This window comes from Bufo gargarizans, chromosome 3, assembly GCF_014858855.1.
Source record: "Bufo gargarizans isolate SCDJY-AF-19 chromosome 3, ASM1485885v1, whole genome shotgun sequence".
Taxonomy (NCBI): Eukaryota; Metazoa; Chordata; class Amphibia; order Anura; family Bufonidae; genus Bufo; species Bufo gargarizans.
The window spans coordinates 211738763-211761409 of NC_058082.1; the positions used below are offsets into that span (position 1 = coordinate 211738763).

The 22647-nt window shown below is 42.1% G+C and overlaps 1 protein-coding gene across 3 annotated transcripts in view; it reads left to right on the plus strand.

The window, feature by feature from the left end:
* ST6GAL2 (ST6 beta-galactoside alpha-2,6-sialyltransferase 2) overlaps window positions 1-22647 on the plus strand; it is a 175524-nt gene that overhangs the window by 102151 nt on the left and 50726 nt on the right. For all 3 annotated transcript variants that reach the window (XM_044286397.1, XM_044286395.1, XM_044286398.1), the window contains one exon: window positions 13235-14138. In XM_044286397.1, the coding sequence (XP_044142332.1) occupies window positions 13289-14138 (850 nt within the window). In that variant the 5' untranslated portion in view covers window positions 13235-13288. The remainder of the gene's footprint in view (window positions 1-13234; window positions 14139-22647) is intronic.

Genomic DNA, 22647 nt, shown 5'->3' on the forward strand with positions numbered 1-22647 from the left:
GAATTTGTGGCGTTTGGCACCAAGATCAAAAGAGAGACAAAAAATGCTGAACTCTCTGTTGTCCAAAATAGCAACGTTAGAATCCATTCAAAAACAATCTAAGGCGAGGAACATGCAAGAAGACTTGTCTGCCCTATGCCACAAATTAAAAGAACTACTCAAGAATAAATGCGCCAAAGCATATCAATATGCTAAGGTCAAATATTATGCGCATGGGACAAAGGCAACAAATTAATGACCCACTTAATCCAAAAGAGAAAAGGAACCCAATACATAAAATGTATTAGGACCCACTCAGGGCCGACAACCAATGTGACTAAAGATATTGCAGCAGAATTCAGACACTATTACCATCAGTTATACAATATACCAGCACATCCATTGGTAGACGCTGACCACCCCAGAATAGACAAATTCCTCTCAAAACTTAAAATACCTTCCCTATCTAAAGAAGATAGCTCCTTTTATTATCTCCCATCACCCTAGAAAAAATATCAAAGATCATCAAGTCCCTACCACATGGGAAAGCCCCAAGCCCAGATGGGCTACCTGCTGGGTATTACAAAAAAAAACTACTACCCATCCTACTCCCTCATATCACTGCTTGGTGTCAGACATTGTCAGGGGCACCTCTCCCAAAACAGGCCTTAGAAGTGACCATTAAAGTACTACCCAAAGAAGGCAAAAATAGAGAGGAATGCAGTAACTATAGGCCCATCTCCCTCCTCAACTTAGATGTAAAAGTCTGGGCTAAAATCCTGGCAACTAGGTTGAACAAAATAATCTCCAAAATAATTCACCCAGACCAAGCAGGCTTTGTAACGGGAAGGGAGGGTAACCTCCACTCATGTAGGGTACTAAATGCAATAAAATTATCAATTGATAAAAAGTTGCCCCTTATTCTACTTAGTACAGATGCCGAGAAGGCGTTTGATCGTGTCAACTGGACAGTTATGCAACGCGCCCTGCATAGATTTGGAGTACCAACCCCCTTCATCACAGCAATAATGTCCTTGCATCTTCATCCTAGCGCCAGAGTAAGGGTCAATGACTATCGCCGGCCTTTGACATATGCAATGGAACTCTCCAAGGATGTCCGCTATCACCTACCCTCTTTATCATTACCATGGAGACCTTGTTACAAGCGATCAGAGACAATTCCCTGATTACAGGCCTAAAGGTTAGAGAGACAGAACATAAATGCGCTACTTTCGCAGATGATCTCCTATTCCTGATCACAAACCCCATTCAAGCATTTGCTCCACTTTTGGAACTATTTGAGTTTGGGTTCCTGTCCAATTTTAAAATCAATTACTCTAAGGCCTCTTTCACACTACAGTATGTCCATTACAGTGTTTTGCGGTCTGTTTTCCATGGATCCGTTGTTCCGTTTTTTTGCTTCCGTTGTGGTTCCGTTTTCGTTCCGTTGTTCCGTTCTGTTTTTCCGTATGGCATATACAGTATACAGTAATTACATAGAAAAAATTGGGCTGGGCATAACATTTTCAATAGATGGTTCCGCAAAAAACGGAACGGATACGGACGACATACGGATGCATTTCCGTATGTGTTCCGTTTTTTTTTGCGGACCCATTGACTTGAATGAAACCACGGACCGTGATTTGCGGCCAAATATAGGACATGTTCTATCTTTCAACGGAACGGAAAAACGGAAATATGGAAACGGAATGCATACGGAACACATTCCGTTTTTTTTTGCGGAACCATTGAAATGAATGGTTCCGTATACGGAACGCAAAAAACGGACCGCAAAACGGAAAAAAAAACGGTAGTGTGAAAGAGGCTTAAGTCAGAGGCCTTAAACATCACCCTGCCAACACCCCAAATCCAACAGTTACGCATCTCCTTCCCTTTCAAGTTGCAGCAGGAAAAAATGAATTACCTAGGGGTTTTTCTAACTAAATCACCTTCTAAGCTATACTCTCTAAACTATTCGACCCTCCTAAAACAAGTTAGAGACCAATTAAATTCCTTGTCACTAGCTTATGTCTCATAGCTGGGTAGGAAGAATCACCTAGAGACATACATTATGCCCAGATTCCTATACCTACTCCAAATGGTACCTATACACTTACCCCAATCTTTCTTTGCATCAATTTGCATATTATTTCCTATGGAAAGGCAAAAAAATTAGATTAGCATATGACAGGCTGATCAGGGAACGATCATAGGGGGGCTAGGCCTTCCAGATGCAAAGACTTACTATCGAGCAATACAATTAAAAAGATGGCTTCAATTATGCATTTCTCCGATTCAGGATCCTGAGTTCGGATATAGAGCTAGCTAGCCTCTTTGATAGACAACTCGCAGGCTTTTGGGTAATCGATGGACCATACCCCCCACCAGAGGATTTGTCCAGAGGTATGCACGCTACCATCAAATCCCTACAAACAGATACAGGTCCATTCTCTGACCCTCCAAAACTCCTACTCTCCTCTTTAATCCCATTCCTACTATACCAAAACACCACAGATCCATCCTCCTTCTGGAATTCTTTTAAAGATCTAAACATCACTTAGATAATGTCCAACACCAAAACATCGGCAGCATAGGTAACTTATACGCTCAACGCATAAAGAAAGTTAATATCCTTGACCAAAAAGAGTTTAGGGATACTTGCTCAACATTACACTCTAAATATAATATTAAGACAGATACATTGTGGCTGGAAAAAAATTGCGCTCGGTCATGTGATCCCCAAGTGCGCACACCAGCTTATATAGCACAGTGGGAGAGGGACCTGGAAATATCCCTCACTGCAGCACAAATCAACCAAATACATTTAAGATCCCATGGATTCTCAAGATGCATAAGAATCCAAGGACACTCATATAAAGCTATGACTAGATGGTATAATGACCAAAGCAAATTATAGAAAATGGGACTAAAAGAGACAAGTGTTTTCTGGAGATGCTTGCAAGAAGAAGGCACATTGGGCCACCTATTCTGGTCATGTCCAATTATTAAAGATTTCTGGACCCAGATAGAAAACAGCATAAACCACATATGTAACTCTTCTATCCAGATCTCACCCATCTCAACACTACTTTGGCTGCCTTCGGGAGATGGACCCCGAGAGCTTTCGACCTCCCTACATGGTTAGTACAGGCAGTCGGATCTCTCATCCCTTTACTCTGGCTTCAGTCTGTTCCTCCAACCCTGGCCGAATGGCGGTCAAAGGTAGACCAACTATACCTCATGGAAGAATTAGCCAGTTGGGCTAATATATCTCACACTAAATTTCTACATCTATGGGGACCTTAGAAAGAACATAAGCGTGCTGACAAGCGCATATAAACAATATATGGCCTCCATCTATCTATTACACAAACACTCCATAATCCTATATTGCCTCTGACTAATTCTTTTAATTTTATCTAATTCGCTACCAAACCCATGCCATGTTTAACAAAGTGGATGTATTAAGATCCGAAAGGTAGGAAGGTTTTGACCCCTGCCCTCTTTGTCTGATAAGTAATTACTAGGTGGCGGAAGTCACCTATTCTAAGGCCACTCCTGGGAGCGACCTCTGCGACGATTATTTTAAGTTTTGCAACATTAACACATTCATAGGTGATTACTCGCCTCTTGTGTGTTTTTAATTATTTAGTTAATTTAGTTTATTTGACTATCTGACCATTTGGTCATCTGTTATAGCTGCCTGTTTTTAATGACTCGATAGAGATACCGGCTGTTTTCACAGACACATTTAACAAGCTACTGTACCACCCTAAATGTGACTAGATGGCAACATTCCATCCCTTTGTATGTAAAACTCACATGTACATTTTTGTTCTATAACTTTGAAAAATCAATAAAAAGATATTTGATTTAAAAAAAAACTCGCCTCATCCCCTTGATCATGCTGTAGCAGTCTCTTCTATCTTCATTCAGCAGGACCTGCCAAAGGACCTGCTATGTGCGCGATGTTATCACTGAGCCCTTCCCACATGGTGACGTCATTGCGCACATAGCAGGTTTTTTTAACCCCTAAGTGGAAGATTCTTATGCATTCTGTTTTAAAAATGTTATTATTTTCCGATATAACCATGTTATAATGGAAAATAATAAAATCACCCAAACACCAAACCCGGACTTCAGTACGAACCTCAACTTTGCAGTTTGGGTTCGCTCATCCCTAGTCCTTATCCTCACGAATTTATTTCCCAACAATGAAAGTATGATAGCCTTATATGAATAATTTAAATTAATTCCAATGCTAATAATTGCTTTTGTGATAACTAATAAAAGTAACTTTTAGTACCTGCCGTGTATATAAATGAGGAATAGGAATGCTGAAAATGGTTACTGTGTAATTTATTTGTGTTTCTGTATGATCCTGATATTTTCATTATCTGTGTGGTCATTTCCAATCAATTGAACCATTTATGTCAGCCTAAAATATGCCTCCTATGGGCAGGACTACTCCTGATTGTACTCCATTTTATTTAACACTCCTCAACATTGAAATTACAGCACCAAGAAGGACAAACCATAAGGTTATGCATATTGAGGAAGTTGTAGGTGTTGCTAAGATCTGCAGTTGGAACCTGGATTGAAAGCAAAGTTTTGAAACCTCAAAAATTGGATCAAGTCGTGTGGGATGCCTCCTGTTTGTCATCATGCTAGTTATCACCACTTGTCGTAACCTGAGAGGGACGGAATCTTTAAACTGAGAGACCTTGGTTTATCACTCTGGCAGATTACTGTGTCTAGGCTGAGATTTCAGTATAGTTTCAACACTGCGTGTCCATTGGTTGGGAGAACAACAATAAACTGGAATGACAGCAATAGATGCACAGAGGCAAACCTCTGCTGCACGGACTGATCGTCTGATTAGAAGAAAGGCGCATAGTGATCCATTCTGTACTGCAAATGAAATTAGACTTCTCATCCCAAGCTTAGGGCAGCAAACAGTGTCCTACACAAACTATTAGAAGGCATTTGCAGGACATTGGGCTAAGAGCCAGAGATCCAGCTACAGATGTTCCATTGACCTTATGGCACCACTCTCAAAGCTGGAATAGAGGTCTGTCCTCTACAGTGATGAGTCCATCTTTTGTCTTGGATGCAAAAATGCAATAAATTGGTCTGCAGACCATGTGGTCAAAGCCGTGAAGAGGCCATCACAAGGAAACATCACACTGGTCCTATTCCTAGGATTAAGTTGTGGAGTGGCAGATGTAACGTACAGTAGTCGGGCGCCAATAGTCTTCATTTCAGGAACACTAACCGCTAACAGACATTGCATTAATTTGTTGTGGAACCAGTGGTATAGGCATTTCTCTAACGTGTACTGGGAGCCCACTTTACACTGGACAACGCCAGGCTACAGTACACGTTGCTTGTGCTATGTACTGTAAGAAGGAACAAGGAGCCGTCATTGACGGAAGATACGTGTCACCAAGGTTCCTGACCTCAGTGAGGTAAGAACCAGGTTTTTTCCTGAAGTGTCAGGTCTGTAGTGCAGTCTGACACTTCAACTGTTAGAATGGCTGTAAAGCCAATCCGGGCCGATTCTTATTGGGAGCAGCCAAAGAGCAGGGTGGGTGTCTGTTCCCCACGGTTCCAGGCCGGGTTTTGGCTGGAATATAAAAACCCAGCCAGCATGTTCAGGTAGTGTGGATTATCCTCCATGACAGAGGAGCTGAGGAGTCTGTGGTTTGAGACACTTAGGCATCTATTTGTGAGAGCCATAGGCTGGGGAAACGGGCCACTAAAGCCTGCTGTGGACTGTGGGTGAAAATAATCTGCTGACCAGGTGAAGTGTTTTTGCACTGTGAACTTTGTGTAGTGTGAACAGGCACCAAAACGGAACACTTTTAGCTTGTTTTCTTGCTATGTGTGAATAAACACTGAACTTTGATTTACAACCTTGTTTTTGCCTCTGTACTGCGTCCGCTTACCCTGCCTACCAGAGCGATTCTCCACAGTACTTTTTAGAAGCCTTCTTGGCTTAAACATGCTACCAAAGCCTACTGCGTCTCCAGATATTCCTCCCATTAAGCACATTAGATACGTCATTGGTCAGCAATTGCAAAAAGAGCTACCATAGCTGTCTGTCTTGTGATTTAATTTTAATTCCACAACTTTTCCTTATTGGTGTGGCAATTTCATTGTTGAAGAGTGTAATTCACTGATTATAATTTGAAGCTGTAAAAGTCTGATTCACAATTAGCATCACATGAAGTGACATGGTCACTTGATGTGAGGCAGCTTTGGACATTAAGTTGTTTCCTGGCATCCTAAATAGGGCTTTTTCGTATTTTCCAGGCAGACTCTTCTATAGCCATTGTAAATGGTGTCACTTTACCTGAGCTTTGTTCATTTAAGCAGGAAAGGAAAACACTGTTTGTTCCTACCTTGGGTGCAGAGGGGCACTTCTGAGGGCTCTTTTTCAGATTATAGAAAGAGCCCTGAGAAGTGGGTATAGAGCTGAGGACATGGGTTGCTAGATCGCTGCTAGCACATCTGCAATACCCAGTCCCCATAGCTCTGTGTGCTTTTATTGTGTATAAAAACCGATTTGATACATATGCAAATTAACCTCAGATGAGTCGTAGCTTGAAAATATGACTCTTCTCTGGTCACACAAGTAAGATATGACTCTTTTACGTTAATTTGCATATGTTTCAAATCGTTTTTTTACACCATAAAAGCACACAGAGCTATGGGGACTGGGTATTGAGGATGTGGCCATCTAGCAACCCATGTCCTCAGCTCTATACCCAAAATCCCGGTGACAGGTTCCCTTTAAGTCAAGAATCCCAACTTTTAAATAAAAAATGTGGTTCTAGTCACAATCTATGTTGTATTAGAGTAGGTTAAAGTCAGAGCTGCATATACTGTAATTGCAGCTCTGACTTTAGCCTGTGTAGAGGAGAACGGGGTGGCAGAAGGCAAGGAAGCCGTGTATAGGGAGAGAAGGAGGTTCACAGACATTTCTCCTGTCCCTGTATGGCTTTAGACATTAACCCTTCATGTTGTTAATAAGTGCCAAAAACATGTTGAAATGTTAGGTTTACATGGCCCTATGTTCTTCAAGGATATATATATATATATGTGTGTGTGTGTATAAAATTCTATTTCTTGCATCTATCTGAAAACTCCTTCAGATGGAAGAGATGTAGGAGAAAGCATTGTTAGACAATATGTTGGCAGCTACTCTCGCCATTCTATTAGGATTTGTCAACTGTCTAGAGCTAATTGAGATGTATAAGTTTCACTTGTGGGTCTGGAGGTCACCCAGTCTAGATCTAGAGACGTGCAGATCATACATGACAATTGACAGTTTAGTCTACTTACAGTCTGCCAGCTCTTTTAATAAGCTTGTCAACTTCACAATTATTGCCTGAGCATGCCTCAGTGTATGCCTCATCTTCCCTTTGTCAGGTTGCCGTTGTTGATTTAGTAATCCTAGATGTCTATGAAGACATTTTAAAGTTCCAAATGTTGACCCCCTTGATTAAAGCCCAGGAAAGGAGTGTTATTCTATACAGTGTGTGTATTTAGTCTTTTGCTTAGCAGTTGTTTAAGCTTTAACAAATAAACCATCTGCCTCAATAGTTATCAACTCTGAAAGTAATGTAAAATTGATTATACCATGATGCACAGAAGATCATACAGTACTCTTAAAAAAGCACACAAAGCATGCCTCCCAACTGTAACAGATCTAACAGGAGAGTTCCAGAATGACTGTCCCGGTCTCAGGATGGCTGCAGCATATCCTGATTTTAATTGTATCTGTGTCCTCAGGGCTCAGTTACAGTTGGATGCAATAGTGAAGCAGGGAGCCATGAGCCCATCTTGCTCCGATCTCGTGCAGCAAGGAGAGAGAGTCTGCTAAGCGAGTGCTTCTGTCTTCTCGTTCTAGAGATTGGTGGGGGTCTAAGCTCTCAAACCCCCAACAATCAAAACTTTTGATATGTTGCTATAACATATCAAAAGTTTTCGGAAAGCACAGTGACCCTTTAAAGACAATCTGTCACTTTGAAATTCACTGTTAAAGGGAACCTGTCACCGGGATTTTGGGTATAGAGCGGAGGACGTGGGTTGCTAGATGGCTGCTAGCACATCCGCAATACCCAGTCCCCATAGCTCTGTGTGCTTTTATTGTGTAAAAAAACTGATTTGATACATATGCAAATTAACATAAGAGTCATATCTTACTTGTGTGACCAGAGAAGTCATATTTTCTCTGACTCATCTCAGGTTAATTTGCATATGTATCAAATCGGTTTTTATACACAATAAAAGCACACAGAGCTATGGAGACTGGGTATTGCGGATGTGCTAGCGGCCATCTAGCAACCCATGTCCTCAGCTCTATACACAAAATCCAGGTGACAGGTTCCCTTTAAACTAAGCACAATGCCTTGTAGGTCTAGCTCAGCTCAATGTCAAGATTAAGCTCAGTTAGCAATCCATTGCTTCATTCTAAAGAAAAGTGCTTTTGGTTCATATGTAAAGTTAAGGGAAGATTTACCATTTCCCTACTCTATGGTATTGGCGTTAAAAAGAAAATCTGAAAACCCAGTTGTGACACCATTGTCACAAAATCTAGTTTACGAAAAAGTGGGCCCAAAATACGTGGTCGTGAGTAAGGATTGTATTTTGGTATATGAAACGCGTAGACTATAACGCTATCCTGTCACGCTTGGATTTTATTATGCATGATTTTTTTATAATAAAGATGCAACGCTTTTTATTGGAAGCTGGACTTTTTTCACTTTTTCTAACCCCTTGATTTATATAATGAATGGCATGTAGGAGATAGTTATGTTCTTATTTGTAGACTTTTTTGCTCTTGTTTTGTATATCACCTGCTGGCCACTTATCTATAATGTTTATTATTTGACCTGTAAAATATAAAACTACCAGTGTTGTTTTCAACCTCATTTTGTGTAACAACCTAAAGGAGAAAAGCTTTGCTCCAGAAATCATTCCTGCCCAATGTGTGCTTGGAGAAAAATAAAAGCACAATGGTATGGCTGGTATGAGAGAGGGTCAAGGAACACTCCAGCTGTTTGCCTTGCGTTCAGCAGCTGCAATATATTTTTATCATCAGGTTTTTTTTTATTTTTTATGGGGGGAAGCGATCCAATAAATGTAGAGAGATCAGCAGGTGGCTGGGGTTATCCAGGGGCTACATTAATAGACAAAAGAGCAAAGAGAAAATGAACACCTCTGTTCCAGGGCTGAATTTCTGTAATCATAATTGTGTTAATAGCTCCAGCAACAGAGTTCTACTTATGAGGTTGTGCCAAAACCTTACATCATCTGATTCTCTATAAAACTCTCCATAGGACCACCAGCTCATTCTACTAACCATCATTACCAGGAAGATGATGATAATGACAGCTGTGGGAAACACTGATTTATTTGTCTTATCCACATGACATTATTAATTTGGATGAACAAATCTCTAGCAGCTTTAAAAGAGGGAAAACAGTCAAATGATGTTCATAAAGGCTTGTAACGTAAATATATTCTTCTTATATTATACGTATGCAGGGGCGTAGCTATAGGCTCATGGGCCCTGGTGCAAGAGTTCAATTTGGGGCCCCCCTACCCTCAATACCGTTTCCTAACACCACCAGACCCCTGCACACCCACCATGTTCAAGCTAAACTAACAGGATTGTGCTCCACACCCAGTTTATCACGCCGCCAGTTAATACATCCCTGATGTATTAACTGACCAATAACATGGAGATCCCAGTGCCAGCTGCCTTGCTGGTGGACGATTGGCATATACTTCTGCTGTGACCCACAGCAGAAGTATATGCCAATCGTCCACCAGCAAGGCAGCTGGCACTGGGATCTCCATGTTATTGGTCAGTTAATACATCAGGGACCCCCTGGCATGGGGCCTGGGCATAACTAAGTGCACACTGTGTGATCCATAGGCAGGACTGAGTGGCTGCCCTCATCCACCAGCCCGTCCCTAATACCAGTCAATACCCCCTTAGGAAATCTCTCATCAGATGTGAGAGCAGCAGCGATCGATCATCCAGGATTAATGTGCACAGTGGGAGGCCTCCCTTAGGCAAGTGACAAACTGCCCCCCTCATTCTTATGCAAGTGACAAACTCAGCTCTGCTACATCTACAATGAGCAACTACAACAAATGTAATGCCAAACTGCAGTTCCTCTATGTGATGCCTTGGATAGCTTCCACTGGACCCACAGGCTGTGGGTCCAGTGGAAGCTATCCAAGGCATCACAATCACATAGAGGAACTGCAGTTTGGCATTACATTTGTTGTAGTTGCTCATTGTAGATGTAGCAGAGCTGAGTTTGTCACTTGCCTCTGATTGAGGGGGGGGGGGGGCAGTTTGTCACTTGCCTAAGGCCAGGGTAAGGGGGGCCTCCCACCCAGGCTGTGCACATTAATCCTGGCTGATCGATCGCTTCTGGCCTGCTGCTGTGCTGCCTGCAGTCACATTTGATGAGAGTACTGATTTGTTTTTTCCTAAAGGAGCGGGTATTGACTGGTCTGGTCTGGGGCTGCTGGCTTAGTTATCACTGACTATGTCACCGCCACCGGCGCTCCCACCAGGCAGGTTAGGGCCCCCGGACCGGACTCACTCACTCAGGGACAATCACAGTTCACAGACACACACTTTAACTGGTCTGGACCGGACTACCAGGACCCTGGTCCGGTCGGATGGTCCAGCCAGCCACGCTCACCTCAGCACAGCAGACAGTCTGGCAGGCAGTCGCAGGCTCAGGATAGGAGGAGCTGAGGAGGGGAGCTCTCAGCCAGGAGAGGAGGCGGAGTCAGCCAGGAGAGGAGGCGGAGTCAGTCAGTACCGGCGGCTGCACACAGCTTCCTCTTTCGTCTTCTGACCTCAACTGAAGCCGCTCCCCCTCCCTCCTCCTACTTAGCCTGCCCTGCACAGAGCACGTCACGCAGGGCCTCGCCTCTGCCCCGCCTCCGCCCGCCTCCGCCCCATGTGAATCTGGTTTCACGCAGTTAAAACTGATATCAGCTGCGGGCCGCGTTCTCCTGGCTGAGGGGGCCCCGTGGGCCCCCCTGACTTAGGGGCCCGGTCGCAATTGCGACCGCTGCGACCCCTATAGCTACGCCACTGTACGTATGATAACCAGTACAAAACGTGTAAGGGTTAGTGTTGCTGCTGGAAACTACACAATAACTGCTGTTTTTCATTAATAAAGTCAGAAGATGAGGAAAAATAGCTTTGACCTCATGAAGGGGGGCCTTCCTATTTATCAACTTTGCAGAATAATAGACTAAACCAAATGGCCGAATTTATTTTTATTCAGCCTTACAAGCTATGGGGGTCATTTATGAAAGCACATAAGTCAGTTGTGCGGCTTCAAAAGTGGTTTATGTTTAAGAGCTAAAAGTGATATTAGACCTGGATTACGGCTCATGTACTATGTGCAACTTTTGCAAAAGTCGCAACCTACGTCAGGCAACCCCCTGGTGTACTGTTACACCTAAAGCTGTAAACCACATTGCACTCACGCCACATATATTATTAAAGGGGTATTCCGGTTGTTAGAAGTTATCCCCTATCCACAGGAGGTCCTACTGCTGGGACCCCTACCAATCACAAGAACGGGGGCCCGGAACCCCCTGCAACCCCCCTGAAAACATTGGAGCAGCCGGTCAGACATGCACCTAGCCGCTCCATTTATTTCTATGGGAGTCCCCACCGATCTGATAATTATCCCCTATCAATGATCAATCTGGAGTGAAACTCATTAACATAGCCAACCACACCCACTTTTCCACCTACATTACAAAACTGGCGTGAAAGGTTTAAAAAATGCTAAATTTTTCCACAAGTGAGTGCAAAAAGTTGCAAAAGCCATATTTTGCAACTTTTTGATGCCAGAATTCTGTAGTGAAGGAATGATAAATCAGGGCTTTGGTGTTTACCGGCTGCTTGTGTAATAAACCGTAGACTGGTGTAGGTGGTTACCTTCCCTTTACTCCACCATGTAGTAGAGGTTCTCCTTGGCTGGCTCTCCTTCCTTGCTCTGTGTTTCTGGAACAGTTTCAGTGGCAAAAATCTGAAATTTATCAAGACAGTAGGCAATTAAAGCACAATCTTACCTCTTGTAATAGGGGGTCACTTTGGCTGCTGTAAGTAGTGGCAAATCTTTTTTTGTGGTATCCACAGCATCTAACAGTTACACTGTTCAGATCTCTTTGACTATGATGGGACCCAGTGAGGATCTGCCTGGTTCCGGCATGAGTGCCAGGTTTCTGCCAGACAGAAACTGGTGCATGCAGCACAGTGAGGTCTGGTGATGAATGGCAGTATCCAACTAGGCTGGATACAGTGAACTCTGGCAGGCTCTTTCTCTGCTGGAACAGCCTGTCGGAAAGCAGGTGTGAAACTAGCCTAAGAGGAATAGTGTATAGCAGGGATCAGCAACCTCCGGCACGCCAGCTGTTGAGTTCACTTCTGTGGGAGTTACAAGAACTGCCGAGTAAGTGTGCATGCTAGGAGTTGTAGTTTCACAGCAGCTGGATTGCCGGGGGTTGCTAATCCCTGGTGTATAGTATAGCATTTACTAGTCTCTTGTTGCTGATTGAAAGAAATATATGTGTATCAGTCCAATCTAATACTAATTAATAGAGATTATGGGGGATAATTATCATCTATGAGCCTGAAAATCTAGGATCACTTTTGTAGCCTTGTATCCTAATTTTGTAAGGCATCTGAAAGGTATCCCTTAAAGGGGTTATGCCATGACTGATGTAATAAATAAAATTAAAATCGGACATCATATAGTACATGACATTCCCTTTCTAACAAAGCTAGAAGCAGCCATTTTCCTCACATGGATTCTGAAATCTCCCCATTTAATAATCCAATTGCTCTGCTAGATCTATTTCAGGCTGACAGCTCAGGGGATATGTCCTTCCTTTCTGCTGTAGCTCTCTCCCGGTAACTTCCGCAGTTTCTAACAGAAGATATGGCTGGTGGTAGCTGAAAATGTAAACTGAGCATGTGCGACCACCTCAGATAAAGAAATAAGGAAAAGACCAAACAGCAGGTGGCGCTATACAGAAACATTTTATTGAATAGCTCACTATCTATACTACATTTTTAATTACATGCAGTTACAAAACTATTTAGATCCTGGTGCTGGTTTGAAAACTGTAATATATCTTTGAAAAATGACATGTATATTTCTTCTCCTTTTCTAAATACATTGTTTTATTCTCACAGGTGACAATTTAATTTTCAAGCTCACAGAACAGAGAAGCCATTGTAGACTAAGCCATGAAACCTAACGTAAAACAATGGAAACAACTCATGCTATTTGGAATCTGCGCTTGGGGCTTATTGTTTTTGGTGATCTTCATCTACTTCACAGACAACAACTCAGTGGAACCAGTGCCAAGCACATTCTCTTACTTAGAAGATAAAAAAGTCCTACCAATTCAAGGAAAGCAGAGGGCAATCATGGGGGCTCTTCAGGACCCATCTCTATCCTACGCCAATGATGAGCACAGTCTTGTTAATGAAGACATTTTGAACTCATTTAAGTCTGGCCCAGGTAGTCTTAAAACTATAGCTGATATAGAAAATTATTTTGAAAGTGAAGATAGGTTTTTAAGATCAAAGAAAAAAAAGGCTCTTGTCCATGGAGACTCTAATCAGGCGGTAAAATATCACCAAAACTCACACTCTCGGCACAAAAAAACCCGAAGGAACGTACGTCGCACAAAACAGCATATGATTGAAGAGTCGGATGAGTGGAATGGTTTCTCTTCAACCATGTCCAAGTCATTTCTTCAGAAGCTGTGGAAAGGCAATGTTTCATCCAAAATGCTGACACCTCGTTTGCAGAAAGCTAGGAGAGAGTACCTTAGAGCAAACAAGCTTGGGGTAAGCTTTTCAGGAAAACAGAATTCAAGAAAGCTGAGTGCCCAAGAACTGCTCTGCATCCTGAAAAAGCGAGCTCATGTAAGAATGTTGGATGGCAAAGAGGCCCCATTCTCAAATTTAGGATGGGAAAAGTACTTTCCCCAAATACCACTAAATAAACTGTATCCACAAGGATTTTCTACTTGTGCTGTTGTTTCCTCTGCTGGAGCTATACTGAACTCTTCACTTGGTGCAGAAATTGGTAAGTTTTTGTTTTGGTGCGGACTATGCTACCAGATGAAAACAATAAAGTAAGGTGGAATTAATTTATAGTTTGTCAATGGCTCAACCTATTTCCTCATTTTCACAATATATAGTTCTCATTTTTCTAAACTGTAGCAAAACATGGTTATATTCTCCATTTTAAGGTTAGATGCATCTTCACATTCACAACAGTCGTGATTACAAATCTGATACTTTTTGCTCATATTCCAAACAATGTTTCTTAACGGTAACAGACTGCTTTCTGTCCTCTACTTCTTGCTAATACATGTTCGGAGGACACTTGTTTGATTTTGGGTTTAGCTGTGTGCAGATGAGGTGCTGGCTTAATTATCATCCAATTATGTCTGAAGGCCTGTTTTAAAAGGTCGAACATTGACCAAAAACAGTGATGGCTAACCTCCGGCACTCCAGCTGTGGTAAAACTTTGACTCCCAGCTTGCTCTATTCATTTCTATGGAGTTCTGAGTACAGCCAAGCATCTTGGGAGTTGTAGTTTTAGCACAGCTCTCTATATAATATCCCCAAAAATTTGTCAACTCAGTGACCTTTTAAAATATGCAAATATGTAGTGTAGACATAAAAGAGAATGGACTCTCTGTGACCAAGACTCTGTTAAGACTGCTTGATATAACAGCACTCTGAAGGTCAGTGTAAACTGTAAATACGTAATAAAATAGTATTTCATCCTTTCTTCTAGAGGATAGAAAAACCTTCCAAAAATAAATATCACTTTTCTGACCTATTTAATACATAACAAGAAAGAGGAGCTATGAGGGGAATTGCTTACACAGCGCTAGCAAGTCCCCATCATGAAATTAGCTTCTGCAAAAATAGCCTTAGGGGCTACTCTCCACAGGAATGCTTTTCAGTGTGGTATATGCCAAATAAAATTGTATGCTTTCTTTATTGTATTTTTTTATATTACATGTCTTGAGTGGAAGATGAATGAGCATAAATGCATCTAGGTTTTTGGAATGCTATTTCTTGTGCTTTTGTGCCTCCTTTGTTCATTCCAGCTTATTTTCTGCACTGAAAAAGTTGCTTGAAAAATGGGAAGAGTGACGGATACACACTGCAAAACACCGAATCGACTTTCACTATAGTATGATAATTGTTAGGAAATATAAAGACTTCTATACATGTATTTTTACATGTGAAACTTTATACTTTATACCTGTACTTTTATTGTTCACTTTAGCGTCGCAGCTTGCATTTTTAGTGGAGCCATCACATAATCAGTGAATTTTTAGCAAATGGTTCATAATGAATTCTGATCCATTCCATTGATTTATAATGCGGTTCCGTAGTTGCCCTGGAAAAAAATAAACGTGGCCAATGTTATAGGCAGGTTGACCAAAGGTGCGGGCCAACACAAGTAGATGGGCCCAACTTATGTAGCTGGGGTCAGCAGAACCAAATACCACTGTGCAGCACAAAATACTGCCCCAGCAGAACCAAATGCCACAATGCAGCACAAAATACTTCCTCAGCAGAACCAAATACCACAGTGCAGCACAATATACTGCCCCAGCAGAACCAAATACCACTGTGCAGCACAAAATACTGCCCCAGCAGAACCAAATGCCACAGTGCAGCACAATATACTACCTCAGCAGAACCAGATACCATAGTGCAGCACAATATACTGCCCCAGCAGAACCAAATACCACAGTGCACAGAAAAATATATTGCCCCAGCAGAACCAATTACCACAGTGCAGCACAATATACTGCCCCAGCAGAACTAAATTCCACAGTGCAGAACAATATACTGCCCCAGCAGAACTAAATTCCACAGTGCAGAACAATATATTGCCCCAGCAGAACCAAATGCCACAGTGCAGAACAATATACTGCCCCAGCAGAACCAAATACCACAGTGCAGCACAATATACTGCCTCAGCAGAACCAAATACCACAGTGCAGCACAATATACTGCCTCAGCAGAACCAAATACCACAGTGCAGAACAATATACTGCCCCAGCAGAACCAAATACCACAGTGCAGAACAAATACTGCCCCAGCAGAACCAAATACCACAGTGCAGCACAATATACTGCCCCAGCAGAACCAAATACCACAGTGCAGAACAATATACTGCCCCAGCAGAACCAAATACCACAGTGCAGCACAATATACTGCCCCAGCAGAACCAGATACCACAGTGCAGCACAATATACTGCCCCAGCAGAACCAAATACCACAGTGCAGCACAATATACTGCCTCAGCAGAACCAAATACCACAGTGCAGCACAATATACTGCCTCAGCAGAACCAAATACCACAGTGCAGAACAATATACTGCCCCAGCAGAACCAAATACCACAGTGCAGAACAAATACTGCCCCAGCAGAACCAAATACCACGGTGCAGCACAATATACTGCCCCAGCAGAACCAAATACCACAGTACAGCACAATATACTTCCCCAGCAGAACAAAAGACCACAGTGCAACACAAAATACTGCCCCAGCAAAACCAATTACCACAGTGCAGCACAATATACTGCCCCAGCAGGAATAAATAGCAGCACAAAACACCTTTCCAGGTGCTTGCCTCTGTGGTGGCCACGTTCTGTCCTACTCTAGTTGTCTCCTACAGGCTGAACTGGATGGACAAATGTCTTTTTTTGGCCTTATGTACTATGTTACTAGATATGGAGGTATGGGCTGAGAAGGTGAGACGGTACCTGTCCTACCTTCAGCATGCTACATGGTCTTTCACCGCTAACAAACATGCAGTAGAACACCTATTACTGTACATCCAGTGATGTCTGAGAATGACGATACATTTGAATGCAGAAGGGCAGCTGCCATCCACTATCCGAGTTCATCCATACCTTACAATTTCAGCGTAAATTAACAATGGAAACATCAAGTTGTTATGTTCCTAGCCAGCGGCCATGAGGAAGACTTGGGAAGGTCACTGGGCAGCATCGGCATACCAGGAGCCTGCCTGTTAGGGTCTATGGCCTGTCCGCTATTGATGGGGTCCATCAGGTTTATTATTATATCAGGTAATATCATTGCAGCGTTTGCTATTCTAACCTTTAAATAGCTGAACGGAGACCAGAATTGATGTGAAGAGAGCTTTACATGTGAAGACATATTGGGGTTAATGTATAAATTTGATCCATTTTTACTTGATAAAAGTATTTGCGTGTTCCTCAATATAAAGAAGTTCAGTGACTAAGCAGTGTAAGTTCTGTGACACAGAAATACATAAAAGGCAATTTATTTGCTATAGGCCTGATGCACACGCGGATCCGCCAAAAAACGAAGCCGTCCGTGTTGCCTTCCGCAATTTGCGGAACGCAACCGGCGGTGGAAATATAAATGCGCTTGTCCGCAAAGCGCGGACAAGAATAGGACATGTTATATTTATATTTGACAGCACACTGCGGCTCGGATGCAGACCCAAACAACGGTCGTGTGCATGAGGCCATAGTAGAAGAAATTCTGACATTCTACACAGTAAATGGAAATCATTCTCCATTTATCATGCCATATAAAATTTAATCTTTTAAAAAGAATGCTCTGGACAAAATGTATACACGATGTTGTGTTTAGAGCAGGGATCCAAAGAACACTAATGAGGGAAGCCTTGTGTCATGCTCCACCCACTCAGGCCCTGAACTAGGCACAACACAGTAGTCCAGGGTTGCAATGAGTTAGGCAGGGTAGGCATGTACTCAGAGAGGGGGTCATTTATCAAACTGGTGTAAAGTAGAACTGGCTTAGTTGGCCATAGCAACCAATCAGATTCCACCTTTCACATTCCAAAGGAGCTGTCCAAAATGAAAGGTGAAATCTGATTGGTTGCTATGGTCAACTAAGCCAGTTCTACTTTACACCAGTTTGATCAATGACCCCCAGAGTCTTTAAATGTGCCAGAATGAGAACATTAGTGGACATTTATCAATAATGGCATAAAATCCGAATGTTACAAATCAAATTTATCTCATATATCAAAAGGCGCACACCACTTGTAAAATGTGAAAATATAAAATATAAACTTGATTATCCGCCTATTTTACTTGATTTGCGGCATTTTAACTCCTAAGGCTACTTTCACACTGGCGTTTCTGGGTCCGCTTGTGAGATCCGTTACAGGGCTCTCACAAGCGGCTCAAAACGGATTAGTTTAGCCCCAATGCATTCTCGATGGATAAGGATATGTTCAGAATGCATCAGTTTTCCTCTGTTCAGCCTCCATTCCGCTCTAGAGGCAGACACCAAAACACTGCTTGCAGCGTTTGGTGTCCGCCTGGCGGTGCGGAGCTAAACAGATCCGTTTTCACTGACACAATATGGTGCTATTGACTTTCAATGTAAGTCAAAACGGATCCGTTTGCATTATCATTATCAGACTCGGGATGTTTTTGTCATTGTTTTGTTTTTGCTGATTGACAATTTACTGACAAAACCCTGCTGTTTAGCTCATTGATATCATCCTGATTTAATTCTTACCTATCACTTGTTCCCACCACAAGTTGTTTTTTCTTTTCATAAATGCGGCTTTTTGACAAAAAGTCGCATCTTTCTGCCTTAAATGGGACTTTTTACACAAAACACCATCATATAAGATGGCTTAATTGTCTGCAATAATTTGAGCCATTTCTGCTGATAAGGGTACTTTCACACTTGCGGCAGAGGATTCCGGATCCGTCAAAACGTATGGCAACTAATGGCATTTGAAAAACTGATTAGGATCCTGATCCATATGACAAATGCATTGAAATGCCGGATCTGTCTCTCAGGTGTCATCTGGAAAAACGGATCCGGCATTTTTTCCCCACATTTTTTGCTATCTGAGCATGCGCAGACCGCAATGCCGGATCAGTTTTGCTGGAACACTCGAGGCCGGATTCGGCATTAATGCATGTCAATGGAAAAAAATGCCAGATCCAGCATTCTGGCAAGTGTTTCTGGAATTTTGGACGGAGATAAAACCGCAGCATGCTGCAGTATTATCTCCGTCCTGAACAGTCAAAAAGACTGGACTGAAGACATCCTGATGCATCCTGTACGGATTACTCTCCATTCAGAATGCATGGGATATAACTGATCAGTTCTTTTCCGGTATAGAGCCCCTAGGACGGAACTTGGTGCCGGAAAAAAATAACGCAAGTGTGAAAGTACCCTAAGAGGAAGATAAATGAGGCATAATAAGCGCCAATTTGATAGCCCGGCCCACTTTGACATGTATAACTCATTTCTGGTGTAATGCATTCTTTATGGTGAAAATTCAGCAGAAAACAGTATTATTTGACGCAACTCAAAATGCTATTCTTTTTGGTGCATTTTACACCATAATTCTGGCGCAGCGTGCTTAGTAAATGTCCCCCATTGTGTCAGATTGGATGATAAATCTGGTGCATGTACAGACTGCCCGTCTAAAAGTTCAGGCATTTTTGCGCATTTTGCCAATAGCGTATGTGGGCCAATGCATTAGTTTTGCCCAGAATGTGCCTCTTTCTATTTTCTCCTATACAACATATGAAGGTAATAGACAGGGACTGCCCCTCCCCCAGAGAACTGGAGTCAGCATAGAGCAAAAGAACTGGCCATTTGATTTGATTAGGCAGCATATATTGCTCCATAAAGTTATGATTCATGGATACTTCCACAATAACAGCTACCAATTTCTTGATTAACAGATTTGCCAGTCTACAGAGTACAAGGGAAGAAATGATTAAATGCTTCCTAACTGGCAAAGCTGGAAAATGTACTCGTCTCTAAACATAGCTACAGATGAGGAGGAACAAGCTAAAATCAGGGAAGATATTTAAGGTGAGGCTAAACGAGGCAGCTAAGCACCTCTTATTAAATCAGACATACTGCCCGACAGGTTGATCCTGCTGATTAAAACAATACCTGTCTTGTGAAAATTGGTTGTGGAGTACCCGAGAAAAAATACTTAGATTTTTAAAATACTTGCATCATTTTAAGTAGCAGGATCAACGATATCAAGGTTTGATAGGGTTGATCCTGCTGACAAGCTGATGCTTAGTAGATGCCAGGAAACAGCTCTTTGTTGTACCATTTGTTTATTGTTCCATGTTCTTGTCGTAAATGAATTGCTAGCAGTTTGCAATGAAGGTTCATATGGGTGTTACCAGTTGGGGCTGTGTCCCAGCACTGTCTACTATTATCCAAACTGCACAGAGACACACCCTCAACTGGTAACACCCATCTGGACCTTTATTGCAGACTGCTGGCAATTCATTCATAACTTTTTATCAGGAATAATAAAGGAATGGAACAAGACAGAGCCATAACAGATGCTCCAGAAGTGTTATTACAAGAGGGATGCAAGTAGATATGTTCTCTTTAACATTTAATTTTAAAAGAGTAGCGGCCGCACAGCGCCATCGTTATCCGGGCCGCCCCTGTTTGGCCTTGCCCATAGAAGTTTTTCCATTCATTATAAATCTTCCTTGACTGCACGAGGGTCTAGCTAACAAGTAAAATCCTTCTAATTTAGCTACTTATTAGATTTATATCTAAACATAACCATCCCGTTGCTCAAGCCACAGAACTGATAGAAGCAGAAACAAACTAAGCAGCTTCAGCTTCCTGACTTGCATTCTGTAGCAATGACTGCTGTTTCTTAAATAAATTCAACTAATAGAATCCAATGTACGGCCTTAAATACTACCACAATATAAAACATAACAATAGGCAAGTGAAGGTGTAAGAAAGAGCAGGCTGCTTGCTCTGGGGGGATCTGTGGACACATACTAGTGCACCCCAACAACACTCCAATAAGGTAAATAGGCTAAAGTGGAGATCACGAAGTAGAGACAATAACTAAATGGCAAATAATTACACATGCAGTCTTCCTAAAGTTTTGTTTTTGGTTTTTAAAAGCAACACTCCCTCCCAAAAATGGGACTTGTCAATACTGTATGCACCATTGCAGCAGTATTCAGGAACAGGTTATTGGATCTTGTTGATAAGTATGGTATAGGTAGAAACATTGCTAGGATCTAAAGCTGCAAGGCATATCCTTTGCCTCCTACTCCACCCCCCCCCCCCCCCAAAAAAAAGTACAGAAGAAAAGCTTAAAGATGCTGCATCTTGACTGTACTTTTACTGGATGCTTCCTAACACTGCCAATGGTAATAGTGCTCTTTCACCCTGCATCATAGATCTGTCGTCTAATAGGCTACAGTCCTAAAGTGGCAGTGGCCTATGAGGTATGGCACGGGAGCTTTGGATGTGTATACACTTGAATGGGGCACTGAAACAAGACAAAAAAAATTAGGGCATTTGTCCTTTAAGCCTAGTGCTAGGGACGACTAGACTGCATACATGCCGCAAAAAACTATGTTTGTGGGCATGAGCCCTTAGTAGGATTTTTTAACCCCTTAAGGACCTGCACCGTACATGTATGGCGTAGATGTCCGTGACTTAAAACCCAGCACCGTACATGTATGGCGCGGTGTTCGGGCGGGTGCAGGAGATGCACCTGATCCGTGGCAGGGGTCCGGCAGTCACTGATAGCCGGACCCCTGCTGCAAGCGCTGGCATCGGTGAAATCACTGATGCCGGCGCATTAACCCTTGATGTGCCGCGGTCAGGGCTGACCGCAGCACGTGCTATGTGTGGAGGGAGAGAGCTTCCTTCGGGTCCCCACGCTGCTGTGACGCGCTTCCTTAGGCATCGTGGCTGGCTTCTGTGAGAGCCTGTGAGATCCAGCCCCCTGGATCTCACAGACGGAAAGCTGTAAGTGTATTACAGTCTGTAATGCACTTTCAGCCAATGCATCACAATACAGAAGTATTGTGATGCATTGTAAAGGGGATCAGAATGCCAAAAGTTGAAGTCCCAGAGTGGGACAAAAAAAGTGAAAAAAAAAAGGTTTTACCCAAAAAATTTAGTTTTAACTAAAAAACAAAAGCATCATTTTCCCAAAATAAAGTAAAAATTAGGTATAGAAATATTAGGTATCGCCGCGTCCGTATAGACTGGCTCTATAACAATATCACAAAGTTTGTAAAATTAGTTTTGACTACCTTGAGGGGTGTAGTTTCTAAAATGGGTAATTTTTGGGTGGTTGCTATTATGTAAGCCTCACAAAGTGACTTCAGACCTGAACTGGTCCTTAAAAAGTGGGTCTTGGAAATCTGAAAAATTTCAAGAATTACTTCTAAACTTCCAAGCTTTCTAATGTCCCCCAAAAATAAACTGGCATTCACAAAATGATCCAAACATGAAGTAGACATATGGGGAATGTAAAGTAATAACTATTTTTGGAGGTGTTACTATCCATTATAAAAGTAGAGAAAATTAAATTTGCTAATTTTTCCAAATTTTTGGTAAATTTGGTATTTTTTATAAATAAAAATGAAATTTTTTAACTCAATTTTACCACTGTCATAAGTACAATATGTGACGAGAAAACAATCTCAAAATGGCTTGGATAAGTAAAAGTGTTTTAAAGTTATCACCACATAAATTGACTCAAATCTGGTCCTTAA